We start from the raw sequence: 24,083 nt of genomic DNA on the forward strand, positions 1-24,083 counted from the left end.
TCCTGGTTATCAAATCCCTCTTTAATGACCTGTCATAGGCTTTGGTTTCCCACCATGGCACATTAACTTCTTCCAGGTTTCCTGATGATATTCTAATAGCCATAGGCAACAATTTCCTCAGTCCTCATACATCCTTGGCCCCTATTCTCTTACCTCTTTCATAACCCTGTATGCAGCTTTCTCCTTTCTTTAGGTTCCTTAACTCACTGGTTTCTTTTTCTCTCTCCCATCCCCCCAAGTACAGTCCTTAGCAGCCCCTTGTTCTTCTGTGTTCATTCCCTTATCCACTTTCACACCCTTAATCATTGCTTCTAGATTAATGACTTCCAAACTAGACCTATATTTATAATTTTCTATAGGACTATCTTAAGAAATAGTTTCAACCAGTTTTTCTTCCCATTCTTTCCCTGCCATCAGCCGTATCTTTCTTCCCTCAGTTCCCCAGTTTTTCAACTTCACATTCTTTCTTCAGCCAACTCTAATCAGCTATTAAATCCTATCATTATTTGAAAACATTTTTCTCCAATTTCTCTCTCTTCCTCCATTCCACTGGCCACTACCCACAAAACACTCTCTGAAAAAAAGGGATAAGTAGGAATTGGTAAGTCAAATTATTACTTTATATGCAAAAGGGAAAACTTATTCACATTAGCACAATAACAAGAATTTTACAGGCTGAAGGACTCTCATAACATTAATTCTTAGTTTATCTGGTTTGTAATATTGAGATTATCATATATCAAGCTTCTTTAAAATGAGGCACACCTATGCATAACTTAAGGCATCAAAGAACTCCACAGAAATATCACAATTTTTCCAACAGCAGGACGTCTCCTGATAAGTTAGTTTGAAGGTAATGCATAAAGAGGTGTATTCATTTAAAGGCACAAATGACAACTCAACTACCAGAATGCTCATAAACTCCTGGATCAAACTGGTAAGCCCTTTTCAAAGCATTCCTCTGTGACTGTGCTAGAGATTTCTCCTATCTCAAAGGTCTAATTACTGTGATTTAGTGAAGTTGAGTGATTAAAGTTGAACACAGCTGTATCTCAATTTTCCCAACTATCAGGTGCTTATCTGCTACACAAAAGCATTGCCAAGTCATACTTGCAGATTTCCATTCACTGGAAAGCAGAGTCCTACTGCTAGACTTTGCCTCCACATTCCAGGGTCCTCTTATCATTCCTACTGACTCTAAGGAACTAAATTTTAAGCATTTCATCAGGAAGATAATCCTTAAAAAAAAAAAAAAGCCCACATTAGTATTCTATTTTTTGTAGCAATTAGCATAATTTATCCTCCCTGTCTTCACTTTAAAAAATAAACGTTAGCTATGTTTCTTGCTCTCTAAAGCTGGAATTAGTTGTATTTATGCTTCTGGACTTTTTGTCTCTTTCTGGCATAAGCTGCCAGGGGCAAGACACATGCTTATCAGTTCTTCAGCATGTTCCTACAGAATTTACTACAGGACTCTGTCACAGTGGTCTGACTGACTACAGTGTCTCAGCTGGTCCTATGTTACACGTCAGCAACCACTTCTGAAGGTGTGATCTATAATCATGACAGCAGGCAATACAGTAAGATTACAGCTTTAATCGGCCGTGATTATGAAATATTTAAGACTCTTCACAAGGGGAGTGCCTTAGAAACAGACGCAAGTATGAGGACTAAACGCCAGCCCACCTGGTGGCAGAACAGGCAATGGGACTGTCTCTTCAGATGGATGAGCAAGCAGGAAAACGGGTAACACGACTTGTCTTGGAAGCACGCAGCACCATGAGGCAGTAAAAACCCATCAGCATACATCATCCTATCACGGCGAGCGTCATTCCCAGCCTCTATTAGCCTCGCTGCATCAGCGCAAGTCCCAGACACTTGATCCTGTTTATAATTGCTGATGAGCAGTAATAAGGCCTCCATGCCTCAGCTCTGTCCGTTCCACTTCGGTACCCACCTATTAGGTAATAACTTTTATTTACAGCCTTGCTTGATGTGCTGTTCTATTAGTACAGCCAGGAACTGAGTAGGGTGAAAAAAAAAGCCTCCTTAATGGGCAGTATTATTGCAAGGCTCAGATGATTTATAACGCAGCTCTGTGGCTGCTCTATCATGCTCCTTCTGGTAAGACTGCTCCGGGAAAGCTACGTTCCTAACATGCTGCCCTCTAACAGGCACATATGTGCTATGGAGCGGCACCTAAAGCACCCCCAGATCCACCCTCCCCCAAAACCCAAAAGTTTCAAGGAGGGCGGTATTAAATTCCCTTGATATCCTTTTCAAATAGTGTTGGCTCAGGTATTTTGCCCCAGTAGAGCAACAGAACAGCTAATCAATAGAAGTTCAAGGCTTTTCTCCTTAGGAAGAGTGCAAGATATGATAAAATAAAATAAATGACCGTAAATGGGAAAAAAAAAAACCCACATCCCCCCCATACACACACCAGTTGTAACTGCATTCAAGGATGTAAGCAAACTGAATTTGCACAAAGCACGTAGACCACGAGTAGCTCAGCACCAAAGCCCAGGCTTCTCATATATACACATCCAAAACAGCAGCAAGCCTCATCACACTTCCTTTTCCTTTTAATACTGGAGTGTATTTTGATCCATCAAGTGCAAAAATGCCTCTTGACAAGACTGGCGCCCTGGCTTGATATTCACTTAGATCAGCCTTTTTTCAGAGGAGGAGCTACTGCTTCTTATGAGCAAAACTCAAACAAGGCCTCTAAAACAAGCCTCTGGCTTCAAGTCCAGCAAACTTACACATCATTACATGTCTAGCTGGCCTATAATGCAACCACATCAATTGGTGGCAATGGGACCAAACTCTCATTTACAGGTACAGGTAAGCTCTCCCCAACCTTTTCTGAAATCTATACATCATGTGAGGTGCTTTTAAAATCACCTGCTATTATTTACATATTGACTATCAAATCATATCAAATCTATTTATACAGTGCCTCACTACTTCATTCTATTCTTTAATATAAGCAACAAGTCAGGCAGATGAACGTCTTTACAGAAAATAAAAGCCAACACAAGAGAAAGCATTTAGCACATTATTTCCTTTCTCCAGTTATCCACCTACTTGCCAAAAACCACACAGTATCCGTAAACAGCCACTAAGGCATACCATGATAACCTCTGGCTTGTTTTCTATAGTAAAACAAAGGAAGGCAGACCTTTTAGACTAGAGAGATGTTTGCAATCTTGCCAAATATTTGGTATCCATTTTGTCCTGTTTTAGGACCCAAGATGATGAGTGCACGAGGTAAAACATTTTTTTAATCCTTTTTTCTTTGCCATGACAGATTAACTGTTTTGATCCTTCTTCAATGGTTACATTAAATGCTAATAAAAAATGAAAGGTTTATATCTTCCCTAATAGTCTCCTGATGGGAACCTGCATATTTCATAAGTAGGTCAAATTTCTAATTTTCTGTCTCAAATGCTGATAGTGCAGACCTGAGGGAAAAGCTATACCTGAAGGACCAAGGAGAAAGAATGAAACAGAGAACTGAATTACACTTGAACTCATACCCGAAGCCACATCTTTTAAAGCTCCAAAGCATCCTTTACAGAAGGGTCAGCTAACAGTATGTAATATTGATCCACACAGCTGGTTGAGATGTTTCCATGAATATTGACTCTACCAGGAGATAAAACACACAACTGTAGGTATTTCTCAGATTTACAGGGCCACCTCTGATCTAACACTACCACCCTTTAGCTTCTGAATCAATTTAAAAGATCTTATATAAACCTCTTGGTAATATAACAACAATGAAACATTTCCCTTTAACTGGCTTCTGAACACGGATGTGGAAAGTGTTCAGCACATCAATCTTCTCTTAACTCCCAGGTGAAAGGTGGTCTCTTCCCTTGTCTTTGTAAGAAGAGACAATATCACAAACAGCTTGTCTGAGAGAAGTCAAGAAAACGTTTGGGGGGGGGGGAAAGGGAAACAATGAACAATACAAAGGTATCTAGTTCATGTCACTGTTCATCACACTAGAAGAAAAAAAAGTAACTCCAAAGGATCAACATGAACTTTTGAAAGGAAAAGAAAAGGAAAAGGAAAAGGAAAAGGAAAGGAAAAAAGAATAAAGAAAAAAGAAAAGTTTTAAAAGAAAGCACACAAGGGATATACAGTTAAAAGGAATTAACATGCTTCTTAGAGTGGAACTGATGATACTTTCCAGAAAAACCTGCCTTGATGTTTAATGGGACAGTTTCTAGTCCCATCTGCTTTCATCTCAGGCAATACTACAGCTCCCTTATGGTCCCACAAATGGTTATTTTACTTGCTATTCTACTAATTATAATCACATTTTTAAACATACAAACAGCATTTAAAAACCATCATTTTTCTATTGCATCAGAGAAAATATTATTTACTCAACATACTTGCCGGAAGAAGAGCAAAAGTGAATATAGTTATGGTAAACCAAGAGGTTGCTGACAGTATCATCAAGTCTGTAAACTTGCCTATGACTTTTTTTCCTTATTTTAACTTAATAAAGAGACTATAGGGGCGCCTGGTGATTCAGTCGGTTGAGTGGTTCACCATCTGCCTTCAGCTCAGGTCATAATCCCAAGGTCCTGGGATGGAGCCGCGTGTCAGGCTCCCTGCTCAGCAGGGAGTCTGCTTCTCCCTCTTCCTCTGCTGCTTCCCCTGCTTGTGTTTTCTCCCTCTCTCAAATAAATAAAATCTTTTTTTTAAAAAAAAAGGGACTATAAAATGAAAAAACGAAATAAAGGCACATAAGAGTAGTGAACTAGGAAAGGAGCAATTTCCTTTTTTTCATATGCTAAAAAGTCTATCCCTTCATATACTTAAGGTAGGGCCTAGAGCAAAGAGTTGGTTAATGCCCCACTTGGAAGAAGCAGGGTCCTTGAGTTAGTCACTGTTCAAGGATCCTAGTGGAAAGAGACTATTCCTCCAAAAAAAATTTCAGACAAGACATGGTTCTGTCAATTACAGCTTACAATTTAAGGTTTATCAATAGCAAGCTCCAATAAATGAAACACAAAACAACTTACTTCTTTTGCTGTAACTCTCTGTAAAAAAGTCTTATGAAGAAAAAGTTACAGGTCTTTAAACAAGAAATCCTATGAAAAGGCAACAAACTTTCCTACTGTCCCACAAGGCACTTTAAACATAAAAATATGACCTCATATAGATATTCACATAAATATCCAAATATCTTCGAAATAAAGTTCTCTGAAGGAGATGACCATAGCTCGGATTACAACATTTTGGCTTAAGGTGTAACTTGATAAAAAAAGATGAAGGACAAAAGGGAATCTTCTGGTGGTCTGTTGCCAAGGAAAGTGAACTCTTTCTTTCACAATATACTCATTCTTGGCAGGAATGTTGTGAGAATTAACAAGGGAACATGTGCAAAACATTCTGAGCTCTTGGAAGAAACGTAAGCTCTCTCTAGTAATCTGAAGGTATGAAATGCTTTAACTCTCACATTCTAACCAAAAGCAACCTGGGACCTGGCAGCACTTCCCAATTCTCACTTCATTTTTCTCTGCTTAAATACCACAATGATCACAGTGCGTTCTTTTTTCCCCCATCTAAAGATTACAAAGAGTTTAAATGTTAATAGTGCTATGTGGCTAAAAGCCAGCATCTAAAGAAAAGCCTCTCACCTAGCTCACAAATACAAACTGATCTTTCATTTGCCACTACTGCTCCTTTTTGCAATCTGCTTCTTAGACTCATAGCTCTCACAAAGAGCAATTTCTTAAAAAGAGTTCCCACTCTCATTTTGATGGTTACAGACCAACCACGCTATACCACTGTCCATCTCTCTAAATTACAGTACCCTCTGATCAAAAAGTCATCACTTGAAAAATAAATAGAGACATAACCATTCAGGCTTACATTCAGGCCTTGACGTAATAAAGCCATATAATAATGAGTCTAATGCTAATCTTCATATCTAACTGTCAAAGTACTAAAAAGAAAATGACCTATTTACTGAAGAGGTCACTTACCTTTTCTGAGTGTACACATGTTTCTAAGATATTCGACTATGTACCTTTAATAGTATATATATTTCTATGTGTACTTGCTGGTTTTAAACTATGTGCATAGACTAATACATAATTATGAACTGAATCTAGAAAACAGAAATTTTAAAAGGCTGAGATGAAAAGCTTTTACTATTTTCTCCCCATACCTCAAAGACTATATATTGTATGGCCTAAGTATCCTTTTTCTAATATAATGTCATCATCGTTATTATTAATTGTCATTATTATTATCTTTAGAGAGGGAGGGCGGAGGGGGAGTAGAGGAGTGGGAGAGGGAGAGAGAGAATCTTAAGCAGACTCCACACCCAGCACGGAGCCCAACGTGGGGCTTGATCTCACGACCCTGAGATCATAACCTGAGCCAAAATCAGGAGTCAGACACTTAACCAACCGAGCCACCACCCAGGTGCCCCTATAACATCATTATTATGCTAGAGGCTGCTTTAGGTCCAAACGTGTATGGATAGATTGGCTGGGAAGAGTTGGTGTAGTCTCATTCAGAGGGTCCCACTCTACAGCTCGTGAGGAGTAACATGTGGCTGTAAGGTGATCATTTACTGATCATCTATGTCTGAAGCCTGAGAGACTTTGGGAGAAGTACTGTTGTACTACCCACTGTGGTAGCAGCACCACAGGGCAAGTGTTAGAGGCACTGAGTACTACTCTTGAAGACTAGACATAAAGAATACAAGACACTCCAGCAACACAACAATAAGTAACTGGTGGTGATTCACAAGAAAAATGCCCAGGATTCCCACAGTGGGCAACCTTCTCATTCCAGGACAGAAAGATGGAAACAAAGAGAGTCAACCTGTGAATCTTAAGGCAAATCACTTAATTTACCTCTGAAAATCAGGAAGCTCTGTCCTCTAGAGTCAGGGCCATTGTGTAAGGCAGAAGCCACAGGGCTAGTTCAAGGAGCCTGAGGCGGCACAGACAGGCTTCTTGAAAAGAAGTGTAGCAGGCTGAACTTGATGGCCTTTAATGTCCATGCTAAGAAATCTCAACTTTCCTTCAGGCTTTTTGGGAGTGAACTGCACATTGCATTAATTTCCTTCCAAGCCAGAAATTCTCAATCTCTTTCTAGTTAAGAGGTATTATATTCATCTAAAAGGAGGCCTGGGAATGTGTGACTGAGAACTCAATGCCTCCCTTATCATGTGCATATTACCCTCAGTTCCTAATATAGTACTGACATGCAACAAAAAAATGTGATCAACAAAATCAATTAATGAAACTAGATATGGGAGGGGAGCCTGGGTGGCTCAGTCGTTAAGCGTCTGCCTTCGGCTCAGGTCATGATCCCGGGGTCCCGGGACTGAGCCCCATATTGGGCTCCCTGCTCAGCAGAGAGCCTGTTTCTCCCTCTCCCACTCCCCCTGCTTGTGTTTCCTCTCTCACTGTCTCTCTGTGTCAAATAAATAAAATCTTTAAAAAAAAAAAAAAAAATGAAACTAGATATGGCAATCCATTCTGTTAACTTCTAATCTACTCTTCTTTCTCCCTGAAATACATTAATGTGATATCAATACCATCAACACCACATATAATCTTTAGCGATTATAGTATGATAGCAGCTCCCATTATTAAAGATCTATTATGTGAGCTTTATGTATATTATTTCTTACATCAAACCTATGAGATAGATTTATCATCCCATTTTTCAGATGAAGAACACATTCTGAGATGTTAACTTATTTACTCAAAATCACATTTTGTAAGTGGCTAGGCTAGGATCTGACATCAGATCTGTTTCTAGAACTCACATTTTTAAAACTACTTCACAATATGCAGTGTTTCAAAATCTTATTTCTCTTTCTCCATACTTCACCAATGATATGTTTTTTCCACTGTATGGCTGGGAGTATAAGTAATTACAATAAAATGCAATAAGCAGAAACATTATGTAGTGGAAAACAACACAGACTTTAGCATCTGAGAGATCTGTATCCAACAAACTGATAGTGACCAGAGGGGAGGTGGGTGGGGGTATGGGTGAAATAGGTGATGAGGATTAAAATCACACTTAACTTGATGAGCACTGAGTAATGTAGAGAATTGTTGAATTGCTATACTGTACACCTGAAACAAATTAAAATTCTATGTTAACTATACCGGAAATTAAATTTAAAAACTTAATAAAAGAATAAAACATCTGTGTTCAAGTCCTGACTCTATTACTTACTAGGAATATTACCACCACTCCAGGAAATATACTTAACTTTCTGAGTGCCCATTTTTGTCATCTATAAAAGAGGAATAATTATCTTGCAGAACCGTTCCGAAGATTAAGTGAGCATGTATGTAAAACATATTGAATGGTGTCTGGTAATGTAGTAAGCATGCAATAAATGCCGTTACTATTTTTAGATAAACAAAATCGTATGGGAGCAAAAGAGAGGAAAGAGATCTGCCTAGAAAATGAAGGACAAAAGCACATGATATTCAGGAAGGGTTCCTACTAATATCAGTGTCTACGCTGAGCACATGAGCCTCCTTTCTAAATCTCTCAGGATGACCCAATGTATTCGAGGCCCGTTCCTTAACTATCTCAACACGTTAGTAGTGCCAGTGGTAAATTCTGCCCTGAGAGCCAAGACTGAAAGAAAGGAAAGAAGAAGGACTAAAGTATACTGTGCATGTGAAGTGTTGGGCCTGAAATCAAAGGGCTCTGAGTGTGTTCAAGCTTCTGCCTGGAGTGGGTGTAGGAAGCTGGCTCTCTGACTTCCCACTGGCCAGTCAGGATGGCCTTACCCCAGGGCACAGCTCTCTTCTCCCTCAACCAGGAACTACCCAGGGGAGCTCGGGTACTGGGCACAGGAGGGATGAGAGCATGCCAGGACAATCTCATACACCCCCTGCCTCAAAACTAGTGTAGAGGAGTAAAATTAAATTGCCTGAACGTTACTCTGAAACTGTGCAAGGACAGACCTGTTTCCGGTTTAACATCAAAACTATGAGCATTAAAGGGACTGAGGCTTTAGTTTAACTTTGTACACAGAAATAGTTTGTGCTATTTCTGCTTGGGAGTTAAAAGGACTTTTTAAGTTATGAAAAAGACTCTAGGGCGCCTGGGTGGCTCAGTTGGTTAAGCAACTGCCTTCAGCTCAGGTCATGATCCTGGAGTCCCGGGATCGAGACCCGCATCGGGCTCCCAGCTCAGCGAGGAGCCTGCTTCTCCCTCTGACCCTCCCCCCTCTCATGTACTCTCTCTCATTCTCACTCTCTCAAATAAATAAATCTTTAAAAAAAAAAAGAAAAGAAAAAGACTCTAACTGTGACCTTTAGAAAAACAATATAATTACTCTGACTCTCCCAAATATAATCTTTAAGATATTTTAAATAGCAGGCAGCATTATTAGAAAAGGCAAATATTGTTTAAAATAAATTAAGCTACAGACTAAGGGAGCAATGGGCATTTACAACTGCTCTTCAGAAAGCTACAAGATTCATGACTTCATGTTTAATAAAAATGTCACAGATGCACAAAGATGTTTTTGGGATTCCATGCATCTAAAAAGAATGATTTCAGCACACCCCATGGCTTTAAGATGAAGGGGAGAAAATATTTTCTAAAACTATTAGGATACTGTACTACAAAACTTCTTTCACTCTCCAGCTCCAATATTTAAATAATGTTCTTGTAGTAGGTCCGAGACTTAAGACAAATTAGATACATGCCAGAAACCAGGCAATTATCTGTATTTTCTGTACGTTTCATGTCTTAATAATATTCTTCAAACATTAGGAAGTAGGTAAATTTTAATATCCATCTGACCTCAAAGAGCACAACTCCAACCCCTCGTCACTCCACCTCCACTCCCAATACTTAGCACATAATACATCACTTGACAATTGATGGAAGAAATTAGAGAAGTACCCTGGCAAAGACACCATGTTAAAACCAGTAGCTAATTTCTGTGAAGAATCCAGGGAAGAACGAATCCAGATAAGAATGATGTACGTACCTGTACCACAGGATCTTTTGGTTGGTGTGATTAACGAGACATGAGCTGTGTCTGTGCATGGCCCACCTAGAAACAGAAAGGCAGGCACATCAGTCAGGACATATCTTCTAAATGCCCAAAGTTGCTATCTTGGATAAAGAGAAAGTCAAAGAGGCAGGGATCAACCTGCAAATATGCATGAAGAGGGGCAGTGGGAAAGATGGAGGTGCTCGTGGTGGTGGAAGGTTAATTCTAAGGACCTTATTTCAGTTCAGCTCTTCAGACTATAGGTCCATATTCTTTCTATATCATAACGTGCTTTTTATAAATAACAATGGAGTGTCATAATGTTCAGAAGCTGAGGATAAAATTTTAATTAGAATTCCAATCCCCGTGAAAGGAAATTACCAGTAGGTTTGGAGAGATCAGTTTTTCCACAGAGCAATAAGCAGGAGCACTCCCTCTGAAGTTGATCTCAGTGGTCACCCCACCTTTGAATATATTGCAAAACTAGCCTTATTTAAAGAGGGGAAACTCCCTAAGGAACAAAACACTGTTTTACAAAAAAAACTAAGGATCATTTTAATATATAAAGAGAGCATTACTGAACAAGGAAGAGTATCTGGCTTAATTATAAGAATATGATAGGAAGAGGGGCCTTTTATGGAATCTTTGTGAGCCCAGAGATCTGGTGGATAAGCATAATTCAAGAGTATGCAAGAGATACAGTCAGTTACTGGGTGAAGGCTTGAAAAGCAGTAATTTCACTCTGCAAAATCAGGACCACCAACAAATTCTTAAGTTGATATTGATATATACTCCAACCCTCCCATGTTGGGGACATGCCCTACCTTCTGAAATAGGAAGTTACTGTATAAACATGAATACCAATGGTTCTCTACATGCCCTAGGAGGGGCAGTGATGATGATCATAAAGGAATAAAACACACAGGCAAATGTTACAGTATTTTGAAAGGCTCCTCAGATGATGAGGACTAGCAAAGGGAAATATGGTTTCTTGGCATAGTTGTATGCCAACTATGACAAGACTTCCTATCACTGAAGTTACCCATTAAAAAGAAAAGAAAGGTGAAAGAGCTCTGAGCTCTGAGCCCTATTCCTAGAGTTTATGCTACCACCATCTATGGGTTTAGGAACCTAGAGATCCCACCTAAGAAGTTCATTAGTCCATTCTTTCCTACACCAAGGCCGTAACAGCAGCATACTTTCGTGGGCGTAAGAAGACACAGAAGGTAAACAGGAAAAGGAAGGAAAAACCAAGCAAGTGTATTGTTACTGTCAAAGAGCACTTAGAAAATCCTACTATGTGCCACCACATGGGATAGTCTCATGCTGAGGGAGCTTATAATCCTTTTAGGAAGACAAAATTTGTGTACATAAAGAACAATACATGACAGTAATAAAGAGTTGGATGGGAAATGACCAAGTGCCAAAGAGTATGGAACAAATAATACCTGCTAAATGTAATCAGGAAGAACAAGATTCACCATTGGCCAGCATCTCCTGGAAATACTTCTCAAGAATTTGAAAATGAGGCAAGAATAAACCAAAGTTAGAAAGGCTAAAAGAGCAAGGCGTTTCAGTTCAAATTTTTTTCTACAGACATTACAATCACTAGAGAAAGCTTAACATACTAAAATTCCAGAGTCCAAATGGACAACTGTGACATGAAGAATAGGCAACATGGAGTGACAATGAGCTGTAGGAAAATCTGACACAAATCCCAGATCCATTAAGAACCCTCTGAATAATGGCTTCTACAGCTCCATAAAAACACTTTAGCTTTTGCCTCCATGTGAGGTTTTTGATTTTGGTTTTTGTTGTTGTTAATTGAAGCATTCTTATTTCTGGAGAATTACAGGCTGTTATAGAAGACTTAATTTATTAAGTCCTGCAACGACTCCCTACTTGCTCAGTAATCCGGGATAAGTTTAACAAAAAAGTGGGGATAGTAAATTGCCTAAAAGCCACAGTGCTGATGAGATCATCTGTACAAAAAGACTTCATAAACTATAAAGCTTTATATTATTTATCATCACTTTCCCTATCACCAGATTTTATGCTCCCAAGAGCCAAGACCCACTCTGTCATCTACTCTTGGGTCATAACTGTGTGAACAGTGGGCAATTAATAGTGTTTATTAAGAACCACTGCAAGTTGTTTGATGAAATAAAGAGAGTAATGTGTCTTTTTTAAAAAACCTTTTTCTTTATAGAGGTATTACAAGGGGTGCCTGGCTGGCTCAGTCGGTAGAGCATGTGACTCTTGATCTCGGGGTCATGGGTTCAAGCCCTGCATTGGGAGTTTACTTGATTAAAAAAAAAATTAAAAAGAGGTATTACAGAAAGAATGAAATACTAGAATGAAGTGCACAAATCTTAAAGAGACACACTGAAGGCTTTTAACATATATATATACTTGTGTAACAACCATCAGATAAAAATATTAGAACATTTCCAGAATCTAGAAAGTTCAAAGGAGCATTTTCAAAACAAATTCCCAGACCCAGACTTGGAAATTTTGATGCAACTGGTGGGGGTGGGCATAGAAGCGATTTTAGCACACATTTTAAAACCAGCTGAACACAATGTAAATATTAACAGCCCAGTCAGTTCCAATCTCTGAAAACATTTTCTTTAACTCCCAGTTCAATATCTGGCCAAGATCACGAAGCACCCACAACATTGTGAGCTGCATGGAGCGCAAGATTCAATAACGGCATAACTATCAGAATACTTTTTTAAAAGGACATAAAATAATTCATCCAGTAAAATTATGAGAGAAGGGAGAAATTGGTCAAATTGAAACCCCTAAAGAAATTTAGCTGGGACTCGTGAATTAACACTCCCATATTAACAAATGTAATCTTTACCTCAGTCTGTGGGTTGAGAGTTGATCCTTTTTAAAATTCCTAATGAATGAATTTCTGTAGGTTTTGGCAAATACGCAAATAACTTTAAGGCTACCTAGCATATCTCAACATGCATCATCATGGAAGTGTTCTCCAGAGAGCTTGTTAAACTAACAACCCAATCCAGTGTATTCACTATATTACAGTAAAGTACAAATAGAACCATAGTTGAGCCAAAACAAATTGACAGCATGAGTAACTAGCAGTGATAATACATCCCAGCTTTGGTAATTGGACAATATTATAAACAGAAAGCTTGGAACTAAGTTTGGTCTGGAAGACTATAACCTATGAAACTCTTTAAAATCCAGAATGGATGCATATGAGCACTGCACATATATTCTACACTAACTGTGCTGTCATACAAAATTCCTATACTCTCAAATAAAAATAGTCATCACAGGAGATTATATCTACCTTTACACAATTACAGATCTTCCTCAACTTACAATGGCGTTATGTCCTGATAAAGGCATCATAAGTTGAAAATGGAGAGTTGGAAATGCATTTAATACACCTAACCTACTGAATATTACAGTTAGCCTATCTTAAATGTGCTCAGAACACCTGCATTAACCTACCTACACCTGGGCAAAATCATCTAACACAAAGCCTATTTTATTACTAAAGTTTTGATATTGAAGAGTGTACTGAAGGGGAAAAACAGAATGGTTGTATGGGTACAGAATGGTTCTAAGTGTATGGTTGTTTACCCTCGTGAAGGTGAAGCTGACTGGGAGCTGTTCTCCCTACTGCTGCCCAGCATCACGAGAGGGTATCGTACCATATATTGTTAGCCTGGGAAAAGATCCAAATTCAAATTTCAAGTATGGTTTCTACTGAATGCATATGGCTTTAGCACCATCGTGAAGTCTAAAAATCCTAAACTGAACCATTGTTAGGTCAGGGACCATCTGTAATTACAAATCAACTCTGTTAAAATGAATACAGAAAATTAAGGACCACTCAAGGGGAACCTTTTCAAGTTTTGGTCCACAACAATAAAAATATAACATGGGTGCCATGTGGTTATAGCAAACAAAATAATTTTGAGACTTAATAAGTAAGGGTCCAAGTCAGGGCACCTGCTCTATCAAGGAAAGGAGTTGGCTTTTCTTTACTGAGCTTTCTAATGTCTGAGAAGGGTAGCATATGGTCCAATAAGTCACTGTAAACCCTGCTCCCCTCCTCTTCTTTCCAAACAGCAGGGTAGACAGAGCTAATAACTGAAGAGCAAGGTAGGGAAGCCTCTTCATAACTGGGTTCTATAAATGAATGTGATGTATGTGTATGTACATGTGTTTTATGTGTTCAGTGTGATCATACTTAGGAAAAGATCTAAGTACAGAATTATTTACACCATTACCCTCTAGCCTATAGTAGTAGCAACTGAGTTTGGAAAAGTAAGTTTTGGGTTTTTGAATATTAAAAAAAAAACCCACAGCTAAAGTTCCTTGTTTAATGAAAGGCTCTCTGGGGATTCTGAACCAGATGATATCAAGATTAACCAACCTGAACTAATTTTTAGTCAATTACTGTGAGTTCTTTTTGCTTTCTTTTGCTAAAGCATATTAAATATCTTTTTTCAAATTTCTTCACTATCTGCAGATATTTAATGACAGATTATCATTTTGCATTTGATGTTACATTCAAAGGACTTTTTTCTAAGTTTCAACAATTTAGAGCCTGAAATTTGCAAGTAAGTAATATCTGTGGTAGTTTGTGGTTTGTGACCAGAAGTATGAATGCACTATTCTGTCTTCTAGGGATGTTTCTATTCTTGTATTAAAGGTGTCATACACAATGTAGCACTGTGGATTACATTTGCAATCCACATGATAGGCATGAAATAAAATTCTTCAGCTGTATTCCCAACAAGAAATCTTTATACCGTTTCTAATAGAGTAGTGGATTTTCTTGGAGAAATAGTACTAATTTCAGCCCTGTAAAGTTGAAGACAGGGGTCAAATACGCATACTAACTTCACTATAACCTGCAAATCCAGAAGGACTGAATAAAGGTATCCCATTAACTATCAACACTCATATTTCAAGCTGAAGGAGAATTCTCAAATTTTCTGTCAGCCTCCTATAGAGTTACTGAGCATGTCAAAAAAAACCCGGAAGCCTACCCCTGTAGTAGTCAATCCCATAGACTGGCTGAAGACTATGACTCAAGGAGGAAGCAGAGAACACAGTCTTGGAGGCAGCTGCGTTTAGGATGGCAATCATCTTAGGCACTCCAAATCTAAGGCTGAGTAAATATAGAAAAATAGTGTATTTCTCCTTAACCTTGAAAATAATAGAGATCAACAATCTTCCCAGAAAGGTTTTCTTAAAACAGCTGTGATGACTGGTTATTTTTGGCTCCTGGATCCATAGCCCTCATTGGCTGCAGTTATACCACGTGTTAAAGCACATCAATTAGGAAAAATGGACTGTCAAGGAGTCAGTCAGCTAAAAATTGCCAGAAGCTCAATAATCAAACAAATATTCTATCAGCTCTTTCATGGTAACTGCAAAACATTAATACACAAAAATAGCCATTCCTTTTGCAGATTTATAACACTTCTATATTCTTGTTTAATTAAGATGACATTTACATAACATTATCTAATTAATTTCCAACTAAAGGCACTATAGGCTAATTAGAAATGCATCATCCTTTTTAAACCAGCTTGTCAAATTCCATTCTCTCATAATCTGCACATTGTTTACCACGCAGCATCTTCCTTTTCTAGGCTCAGTGTTCAAAAGGTGATTTCTGACAGCAAATTCAAGAGATATAATTCTCCTCCCTCTCAAGAGATTTATAAAATCTTATCAAGAGTTTTTTGATGAAGCAACAAGGAAAAAAAAAAAAACCCAAGCAAAAAAAAAAACAAAAAAACAAGCCCCTATGCAACAGAGATAGTAAAATAAACTCTACACTGTCTCCTCACGTGGCCATATTAAGAATGTAAAACTATCTTTTAAAAATATTCAAAGAATCTATATTTCCAGGTACCTGGGTGGCTCAGTTAAGCATTTACCTTTGGCTCAGGTCATGATTCCAGGGTCCTGGGATCGAGTCCTGCATCAGGCTCCCTGCTTAGCTGGGAGTCTGCTTCTCCCTCTGCCTCCCCCACCCAGCTTGTGCACTTTCTCGCTCTCTCAAATAAATCAATAAAATCTTGTTTAAAAATCTGTATTTCTTTAGTAGCAAAATATTCCTTCCTTTAAAAGCCTTCAATACACACATGGAGACATAAAATAGTAAATGGTAAAAAATAAACAGTAAGAAATGAATATCAGGAACAGATCAGAATGTGCAAGAAAGTAAGTCCTCTCCCTCAGAAAAGGTGATCCTCCAACCTCACCTTAAACGTGCAATTCATGAATTGTTTTAATCAGAAAGAACACACCTAATCTGTCTACATAATTGAGTTTGAAAAGCACCATCGATTAAAAACAAGGATACATAAAGATATAATGAGTGGGAATCTAAGTTTACAGAAAATCTTCAGCACAGATAATAAATAGCCCTCCCATTTCTCCAAATGAAATTTCCAAATTAAACCCTTTACAAAGCCTGTTACAGAATCTAAGTGTTAATTTCTCCGTTAGAAGTTCTAATCCTAGGGCGCCTGGGTGGCTCAGTTGGTTAAGCGACTGCCTTCGGCTCAGGTCATGATCCTGGAGTCCCGGGATCGGGTCCCGCATCGGGCTCCCTGCTCGGCAGGGAGTCTGCTTCTCCCTCTGACCCTCCTCCCTCTCATGCTGTCTCTCATTCTCTCTGTCTCAAATAAATAAATAAATAAAAATCTTAAAAAAAAAAAAAAAAGAAGTTCTAATCCTAACTTACTGCATGATCTCTCACACCATTTAGATCTAAATTAGGGATTCATGAGAAGGGGATTTTCAAAGTGGGTCAGAAGTTGCTACTGATAGCTAGCTATTTTGCTCATAAAGGGCTTCTCAACAAAATTTCATTACCATTCTACCCTTGCTCCCCTAAATAAATTATAGTGCTGGGCAGCTCTGCAAATGTTAGTGTTATGTTTGTGTGTGAGTATGCTTATTACCCTATTTGCTCAATAGAAACAAAATTAAAAACTCTCCCACACCACCTTCCCCAAGGAACAACACTAAAAGAAAATGAAATCAGGAATGCTTTCCATTTGCCTAGTACTGATAGACTCTTTTAGAGGAGTTAAAGTGGACATCCCTGCTGGTGCCAGGGGATGGGTTTTGGAAGAAATATTCTCTCCTGACCCAGCAATGGCCTTAAATGGAATGAGCCTCAAGGGTCTTACTTGTTTTAGTAATCTAGCACGTTAGGTGTTCAAAAATGTATTTTTCACTGCTGAATTAAAATGATCCAGGCCGAAAGCAATTACTGAACATACATAACTATTCAGAAGGGAAATGGAACTACTATAAATATAGTTGATTTTCACCATAGTTACATGTTGATCTAGCACAGCAGTTCTCAAACATTTTGGTCTCAGGACCTTCTTTTTTCCCCAAAAGAAATTTTATTTTAGAGATAGAGAAAGAGAGCATAGGAGTGGGGGGGGAGAAGCAGAGGGAGAGGGACAAGCAGACTCTGCACTCAGTACAGAGCCCCATGTGGGGCTCAATTCTAGGAAGGGGAGATCATGACCCGATCAAAATCAAGAGGCGGATGCTCAACCAACTGAGCCACCCAGGTACCCCCTTGGGATCTTTTTGTACTTAAAAATTATTAAGGACACTAACGAGCTTCTGTTTATGTGGGATACACCTATTGATATGTACCTGATCCGAAATTAAAGCTGAAAAAATTTAAAAATATAACTTCATTTAAAATTCACAAAAATAACTACATGTCAACATAAAAACATACTGTTTTATAAAAAGAAACTATACAATTTTTTAAGAAAATTATGAGAGCTGCCTGCCTTGAAGACATCTGACTTTTCACATCCGTATGTGCATTCAATTTTAAATGAGGGCCATCAAGAAAATCTACCTTTCCACAGATACATAGTTGGAAAAGGAAGGACCTTATGGACCCTTGAATGGGCCGTGGGGACCTTTATAGGTCCTCAGACCACACTTTGAGAACCACTGGTATAGAACAAAACAATGAACCTAAAGATTTATATAATTTCCAATTTCTCCATACTTTCTTCACATGCCAATTGGCTTATTCTGGTCTTGCAGAGACCAACTGGATGTACCAGCATTAATGACTTTAATGACAGCATTAATGACAGCCATTCTCAACAAAATATTAAATATTTAAGTAAATAAAGAAAGGCAAGGGGTAGTGGAATAAACTCTACAGTCATAATTTCAACCCAGGACATTCTGTTTCTACTACTTATATAGAGAGTAAAAACATGTTTCAAGGAATTAAAAAAATCCTGAGCCATTAAATGTTTGATTTCAGTTTTTCAGATATGATTTCTCACTCAGACCTTTGTAACTACAACAGTTTCAAAAAAAAAAAAAAAACACCCAATATCAAAATTCCAAAATGTGATAAAGTCCAACAGCAATTAACACTGAAATTCTAAGACACCACCATCTTAGGGATCAAAATTAGAACCCTTTTTTGAGAGGTCAAAATATCACCTGGCCAATAGTTCTATTTTTAGATACTTGTTTCTCTCTGTGATAAAGCATATTTAATATAGATATGAAATCAGGAGCTGTCACTTCTTCAATTTAGACTTCAGTTCTGACTATTTACAGGCATAACTAACGCCCAGCACAGATTTCTAGATTTGCATTTTACCATCAACATGAGCATGAATCTCATAACAACATTAATGGAGAAAGCACCCAGCATTAGAAGAGCTTTTATTTTGTTGCTGGAGTGGTGGGGGGTGGGAGGGATGGGGTGGCTGGGTGACAGACACTGGGGAGGGTATGTGCTATGGTGAGCACTATGAATTGTGTAAGACTGTTGAATCACAGACCTGTACCTCTGAAACAAATAATACATTATATGTTAAAAAAAAAAAGAAGAAGAAGAAGAAGAAGAAGAAGAAGAAGAAGACAGCAGGAAGGGAAAAATGAAGGGGGGGAAATCAGAGGGGGAGATGAACCATGAGAGACTATGGACTCTGAGAAACAAACTGAGGGTTCTGGGGGTGGTGGGATGGTTTAGCCTGGTGATGGGTATTAAAGAGGGCATGTACTGCATGGAGCACTGGGTGTTATACGCAAACAATGAATCATGGAACACTACATCAAAAACTAATGATGTAATGTATGGTGATCAACATAACATAATAAAATTTAAAAAAAAAGAAGAGCTTTTATTTTTGACATAGTCCAGCTACCAAGAGCGCTCTCATAAATCTTGGCCTGCATCAGCAACTGAAAGGCTGCAATGCCTTCCTTGGAAAGGGAGGTGACTTGTGCATGTTCTTTGTAAGAAGCTTTAGAGAAAATGGAAAAAGACTTCTATTTAGGCCAAAGGTACTGCCCCATGGACATTTAAAAAGAATTTTGAATGCAGGACCCTTCTTCCTTGGTCCTTGTCTGAGCCTCTCCTGCAGGTCGCTGGACCACGGCTGGCAATGCACCCATAGTGATACTGAATGGAAGGTACCTGAGTCCAACCTTCTTGTTTTACAAAAGTGACCGCTAGCAGGTCTTGCTAATGGGACCTCTCTTTGCAAAAATAATAGTTGAAAATGTCATGGTTTGAATTATGTAGAAAAGTGTTTATATTGATATTTTGGAATTTAAAAATATCCTTACAAAGATGGCATCCTATTGTTTTTATTAAATCTAAAAAATTCTCCTTTTGATAGATCAAAAAGTGCAATGGTTTATGAAATCACAGAGCACATGAACAGAAAATGGAAGTTATATGTATTCATTTTTGGCACTGGCAGCTCTGAATTTTAGGAGAAGTTCACAAACACAATTAAAATATAAGGTTAAAATAACTATTTCTAACACACCCAAAGAGATGGCCCTATTATGATTTTTTCAGCCAAACACTTCTGTCATAATAAAGCTTAGATTTAGTTTAGATTCGGCAGTGTCACCCATTACCTGTATCTACAGGAAAGAAAAATATGACAACTGCAAAGGGCTAAAGCTGTGTGAAATGTAGTTGTTGACTGTGACCTTTACTTCCATAGCAAAGTACAGAGCACTTCATTTAATAAGAACATAAAACAAAAATCTGCATTCGCAGAGAGGGGGGACAGTGATAATGTTGCTTCAAAACCTAGTCTGAATATCAGTAACTGTATAATCTCCTAGGTGCCTGACAAAATCTTTAAGGGAAACAAGCCTTTCAGGTTTGCAGACTTAAGGGAGCCTTAAACATGAGTGTTTCAAGTCTGCTAGTCTTCTGTCTGGCAAAGTGGAATTCTGAAGGGGGAAATTCAGGTGACAAAACAAATACTATAAGCAAAAACTGTTACTTCACAAAGAGCAAGTAGCTATTTGCGAAGGAAGGAAAGAAGGAAGGGAGGGAGGGAGGGAAGAAGGGAGGGAGGGAGGGAGGAAGGAAAGAGAGAGAAAGAAAGAAAGAGAGAAAAGAAAGATCTCTGAGAAAGGGAGAGAGAAAAGAAAGAAAGATCAGAGAGAGAAAAGAGAGAAAGAGAGAAAGAAAGGAAGGAAGGTGGAAAGGAGGGAGGGAGGGAGAGAAAAAGAGCGGGAGGGAGGAAAGGAGGAAAGAAGACAGTCTCCCGTTATTCCAAAAGCTCTGGTGGTTAAAAGAGATGAACTGTCACCACAACAAGGCAACCAAATTTCAAACTTTGGTAGGGAAACTGCTTTTTTGAGTTGCTTCATCTTAAGGATACTGAATGGCACAGTTACAGAAAATAATAATATTAAGTAAGTTGTTCCAAATCAGGTTCAGGACAAACCTCTCTTTAATATACCAAAACACATGAAGTAGGTTTCTAAAAGTAAGAAGAATTAGAAAACTTTTCTAACTATTTAAATCAGTAAGCACTTACTGAGCACTGCCTTGCCAAGCACTGTGCTGGGTACTCTGGGAAAGAGCAAAGCAACATATAATAATATCTCTGCTAATTCTGGGTTTACCCTCTAAGCTGGTACAAGGAGATGACATTATCATCAAAGAGCTAACCAAAGCAATATGGGATTAGATGTTACACGTAGGAAGTATAGGAATTCCTTGGAGGAAGGAAAAAGTGTGGATAAAATGGTTTTGAGATGGCTTCTAAAAGCATGAATACAAATGGTAAGACAAGTGCCAGGATGTCTTCTGAGGACAATAGGCTCTAGCGTGGCTCAGAGCTGAACATCACTGCTGAAATGGGTAGACAGGTAGATACAATGAGGGTCCAGATTACAGGGGAGGATGCTTGAATCTGAATGACCAGACAGGTGATGATAAGTCAATTAATGAATTTCCTTTCTTGTTTAACATGATATCAATGGGAAACTCATCTGATAAATTTATGGACTAGGACAAGACTAGAAGCAGGATATGGCTGTAATGCTACAAAAACACAATGGTGGCAGCGACAACTTCCCAGACCTTTAATATGTCTCCACTGAGTTAAGGAGAGGACCATAAACAAAGACAAATTAGGAAATATAACCAATATCAGAGTGATTAAGAATAAGATTTAGCTTATGTACTTGGTACAATATATACTCTAGAGTTAATAAATGAAAGCTATGTATTCCAATAAATTTAGAAGTCTAGATGAAATTAACATTTTTATTAAAATACTGATTATCAAAATTGACTTCAAATGAGGTAGAAAATATGACTAGTCCAATATCAGGTATCAGGCCAATCAGTTTTATGAATAAGTTCTTCAAGCTTTCAAAGAATAGCTATGTTACATAATGTGAGAGCATTAAGATAAAAATTTGTATTTAGAGCACAGGAAAAGATGAAAAGCTTTCTATGAAGTTAACGTAACTGATGCCAAAACTAGACAGGAATAGCATGCCCACCATATATAAACACACTTATGTATAAAATTAACTCACTTATTAAAAGGGTATAAAATTTAAAATAAAATTAGTATTTTGAAGCCAGCAGTATACTGAAAGAACTAGTCGGGTTTAATTCAAGAAATGCAAAGATGGTTTAACCCTGGAAGTCCATTAAATTAAGAGATTACATACTAAAGGAGAAATCCAAATGATCATCTCCATAGATGTTAAAAAGGAGTCATTTGACTCCTGATTTAAAAAAAACAAAGTTAACAAGCCATAAATAGAAGAATATCCTTAAACTGATAAATAATATCTACAAAAGAAAACCCTATAGCAAATACTATATTTGTGAAATCCTACTAGAAGTAGTCCCATTAGTTAGAAATGAAAAAAAGAAAAAAACATATAAAGCTCAAAAAAATAAGGTTTAAATAAATGAAAACAAATAATATTCCTATATGAGAAGACCCAACAGTGTATTAAAATGTCAATTATTCCCAAATCAATCTATGGATTCAATATAATCCCAATCAAAATCACACTGTAACTGTTAATATAGCTTGACAAGCTGAGTATAAATTCATTAACAAGAGAAAATACAAAAGAATAGCTAACAAAATTTAGAAAAACATAAACTAAGGGGGAATGGCTCTATATCAATACATACCACACAAAGCTATATTCCAGTCTTAGGAATATACAAGTAGACAAATGGAACAAAATAAAAGATCCCCAAAGCAGATATATGTTTATATAATGATAATAGCATTTCAAACCAGGCCTATTTAAAAATTTTATTTATTTTAGAGAGAGAATGCATGAGAGCAGGGGGAGGAGCAGAAGGGGAGGAAGATGGAGAGGAAAAGAATCTCAAGCAGACCCCATGCTCAGTGTAGAGCCTGATGTGGGGCTTGATCTCACAACACTGAGATCACAACCTGAGCCAAAACTTAGAGTCTGATGCTTAACCAACTGAGCCACCCAGGCACCCCTCAAACCAGACCTGTTTAATAAATGGTTTTGCGATAACTGGTTCTCCATTTGGAAAGATTACAAAGATAAATCGCGATACCTCATATCATATACAAAATAAATTCCACATGGATTCAAGAGCTAAATACAGAAAAAGATAAACTATAAAGTATCAAAATATATAAAAAATATTTTTATAACGCTGTCATAGAGAGAGCCTTCTAAGAAAGACACAAATGTAGAAGATAAAAGACCAGAACACTTGACTTTTAAAAAATCTGTAAATTTTCCAATAAAATACAAGGCATCCAAATCAAAATTAAAAGCCAAGTGACACATCAGAAGAAAACATTTGCAAGATATGCAACAAAGACTTATGAGTTCCTACAAATGAGTAAGAAAAAGACAGTTAATTAAAAAGTAAGAGTACAGACAGGCAAATCACTGGAGACATAAACAGTTAATAAACATATGCAGCAGTGCTCAATCTCACTACCAGGAGATGTCAGGGGAATGCAAGTTAAAATGAGCTATTCTTTTACCCATTGCCCCCCTTCCCCCAGAACACCTAACACTGGTAAAAGCATGGGAAACACTCTCAAACACTATTCTTAGGAGTACAACATAGTAATGTCATTTTGGAAATGAATTTGGCCATGTATATCAAAAGCTAAAATATACATATTCTCTGACTTCTTGTTTCCTCCTCCATGTATTTATCATGGAAAAATGACACATGCACTATTAGTCATGTACAAAAATGTCTACTTCATATGGTTTATAGTACAATATTAGAAACAGCCTCAAAAGAAAAGAGAAAATAATAATAATATGAAATACTATGAAGCTGTTTAAAAAGAATTACACAGATCTTTATGTGCTAATCTGGAAAGATCTCGAAAATATACTATTGGGGAACCTGGGTGGCGCAGTCAGCTGCATCTGACTCTTGGTTTCAGCTCAGGTTGTGATCTCAGGGTTGTGAGATTGAGCCTTATCAGCACAGAGTCGGCTTGAGATTCTCTCTCCCTCCCACTCTCGCCCCTCCCACTTGTGCGTCCACATGTGCGGACTCTCTCTCTAAAATAAATAAATCTTTAAAAAGTACAGACTGTTAAATTAAAAGAGCAAACTACAAATAATATAGAGTATGTTCCCATTTGTATAAAAATGAAGAAAATCTTTATGTATGTAAACATAGATATAACTGCATTAAAAAAGAATATATAACCCAAAATGAATAAAAAGTGGTTATCTCTGGAAA

General features: G+C 37.8%; 1 protein-coding gene across 2 annotated transcripts in view; it reads right to left on the bottom strand.

Moving 5' to 3' along the window:
- The window catches only part of ZFAND3 (zinc finger AN1-type containing 3), a 337,499-nt gene that overhangs the window by 51,050 nt on the left and 262,366 nt on the right, over nucleotides 1–24,083 (bottom strand). Inside the window, exon 4 of one of the 2 annotated variants that reach the window (XM_021684704.2) lies at nucleotides 10,019–10,084. The exons of the other annotated variant lie outside the window; for it this stretch is intronic. Coding sequence (XP_021540379.1) covers nucleotides 10,019–10,084 — 66 coding nt within the window. The remainder of the gene's footprint in view (nucleotides 1–10,018; nucleotides 10,085–24,083) is intronic. 2 annotated transcript variants of the gene reach the window in all.

The sequence above is a fragment of the Neomonachus schauinslandi genome, chromosome 8, assembly GCF_002201575.2.
Source record: "Neomonachus schauinslandi chromosome 8, ASM220157v2, whole genome shotgun sequence".
In the NCBI taxonomy this organism is placed as follows: Eukaryota; Metazoa; Chordata; class Mammalia; order Carnivora; family Phocidae; genus Neomonachus; species Neomonachus schauinslandi.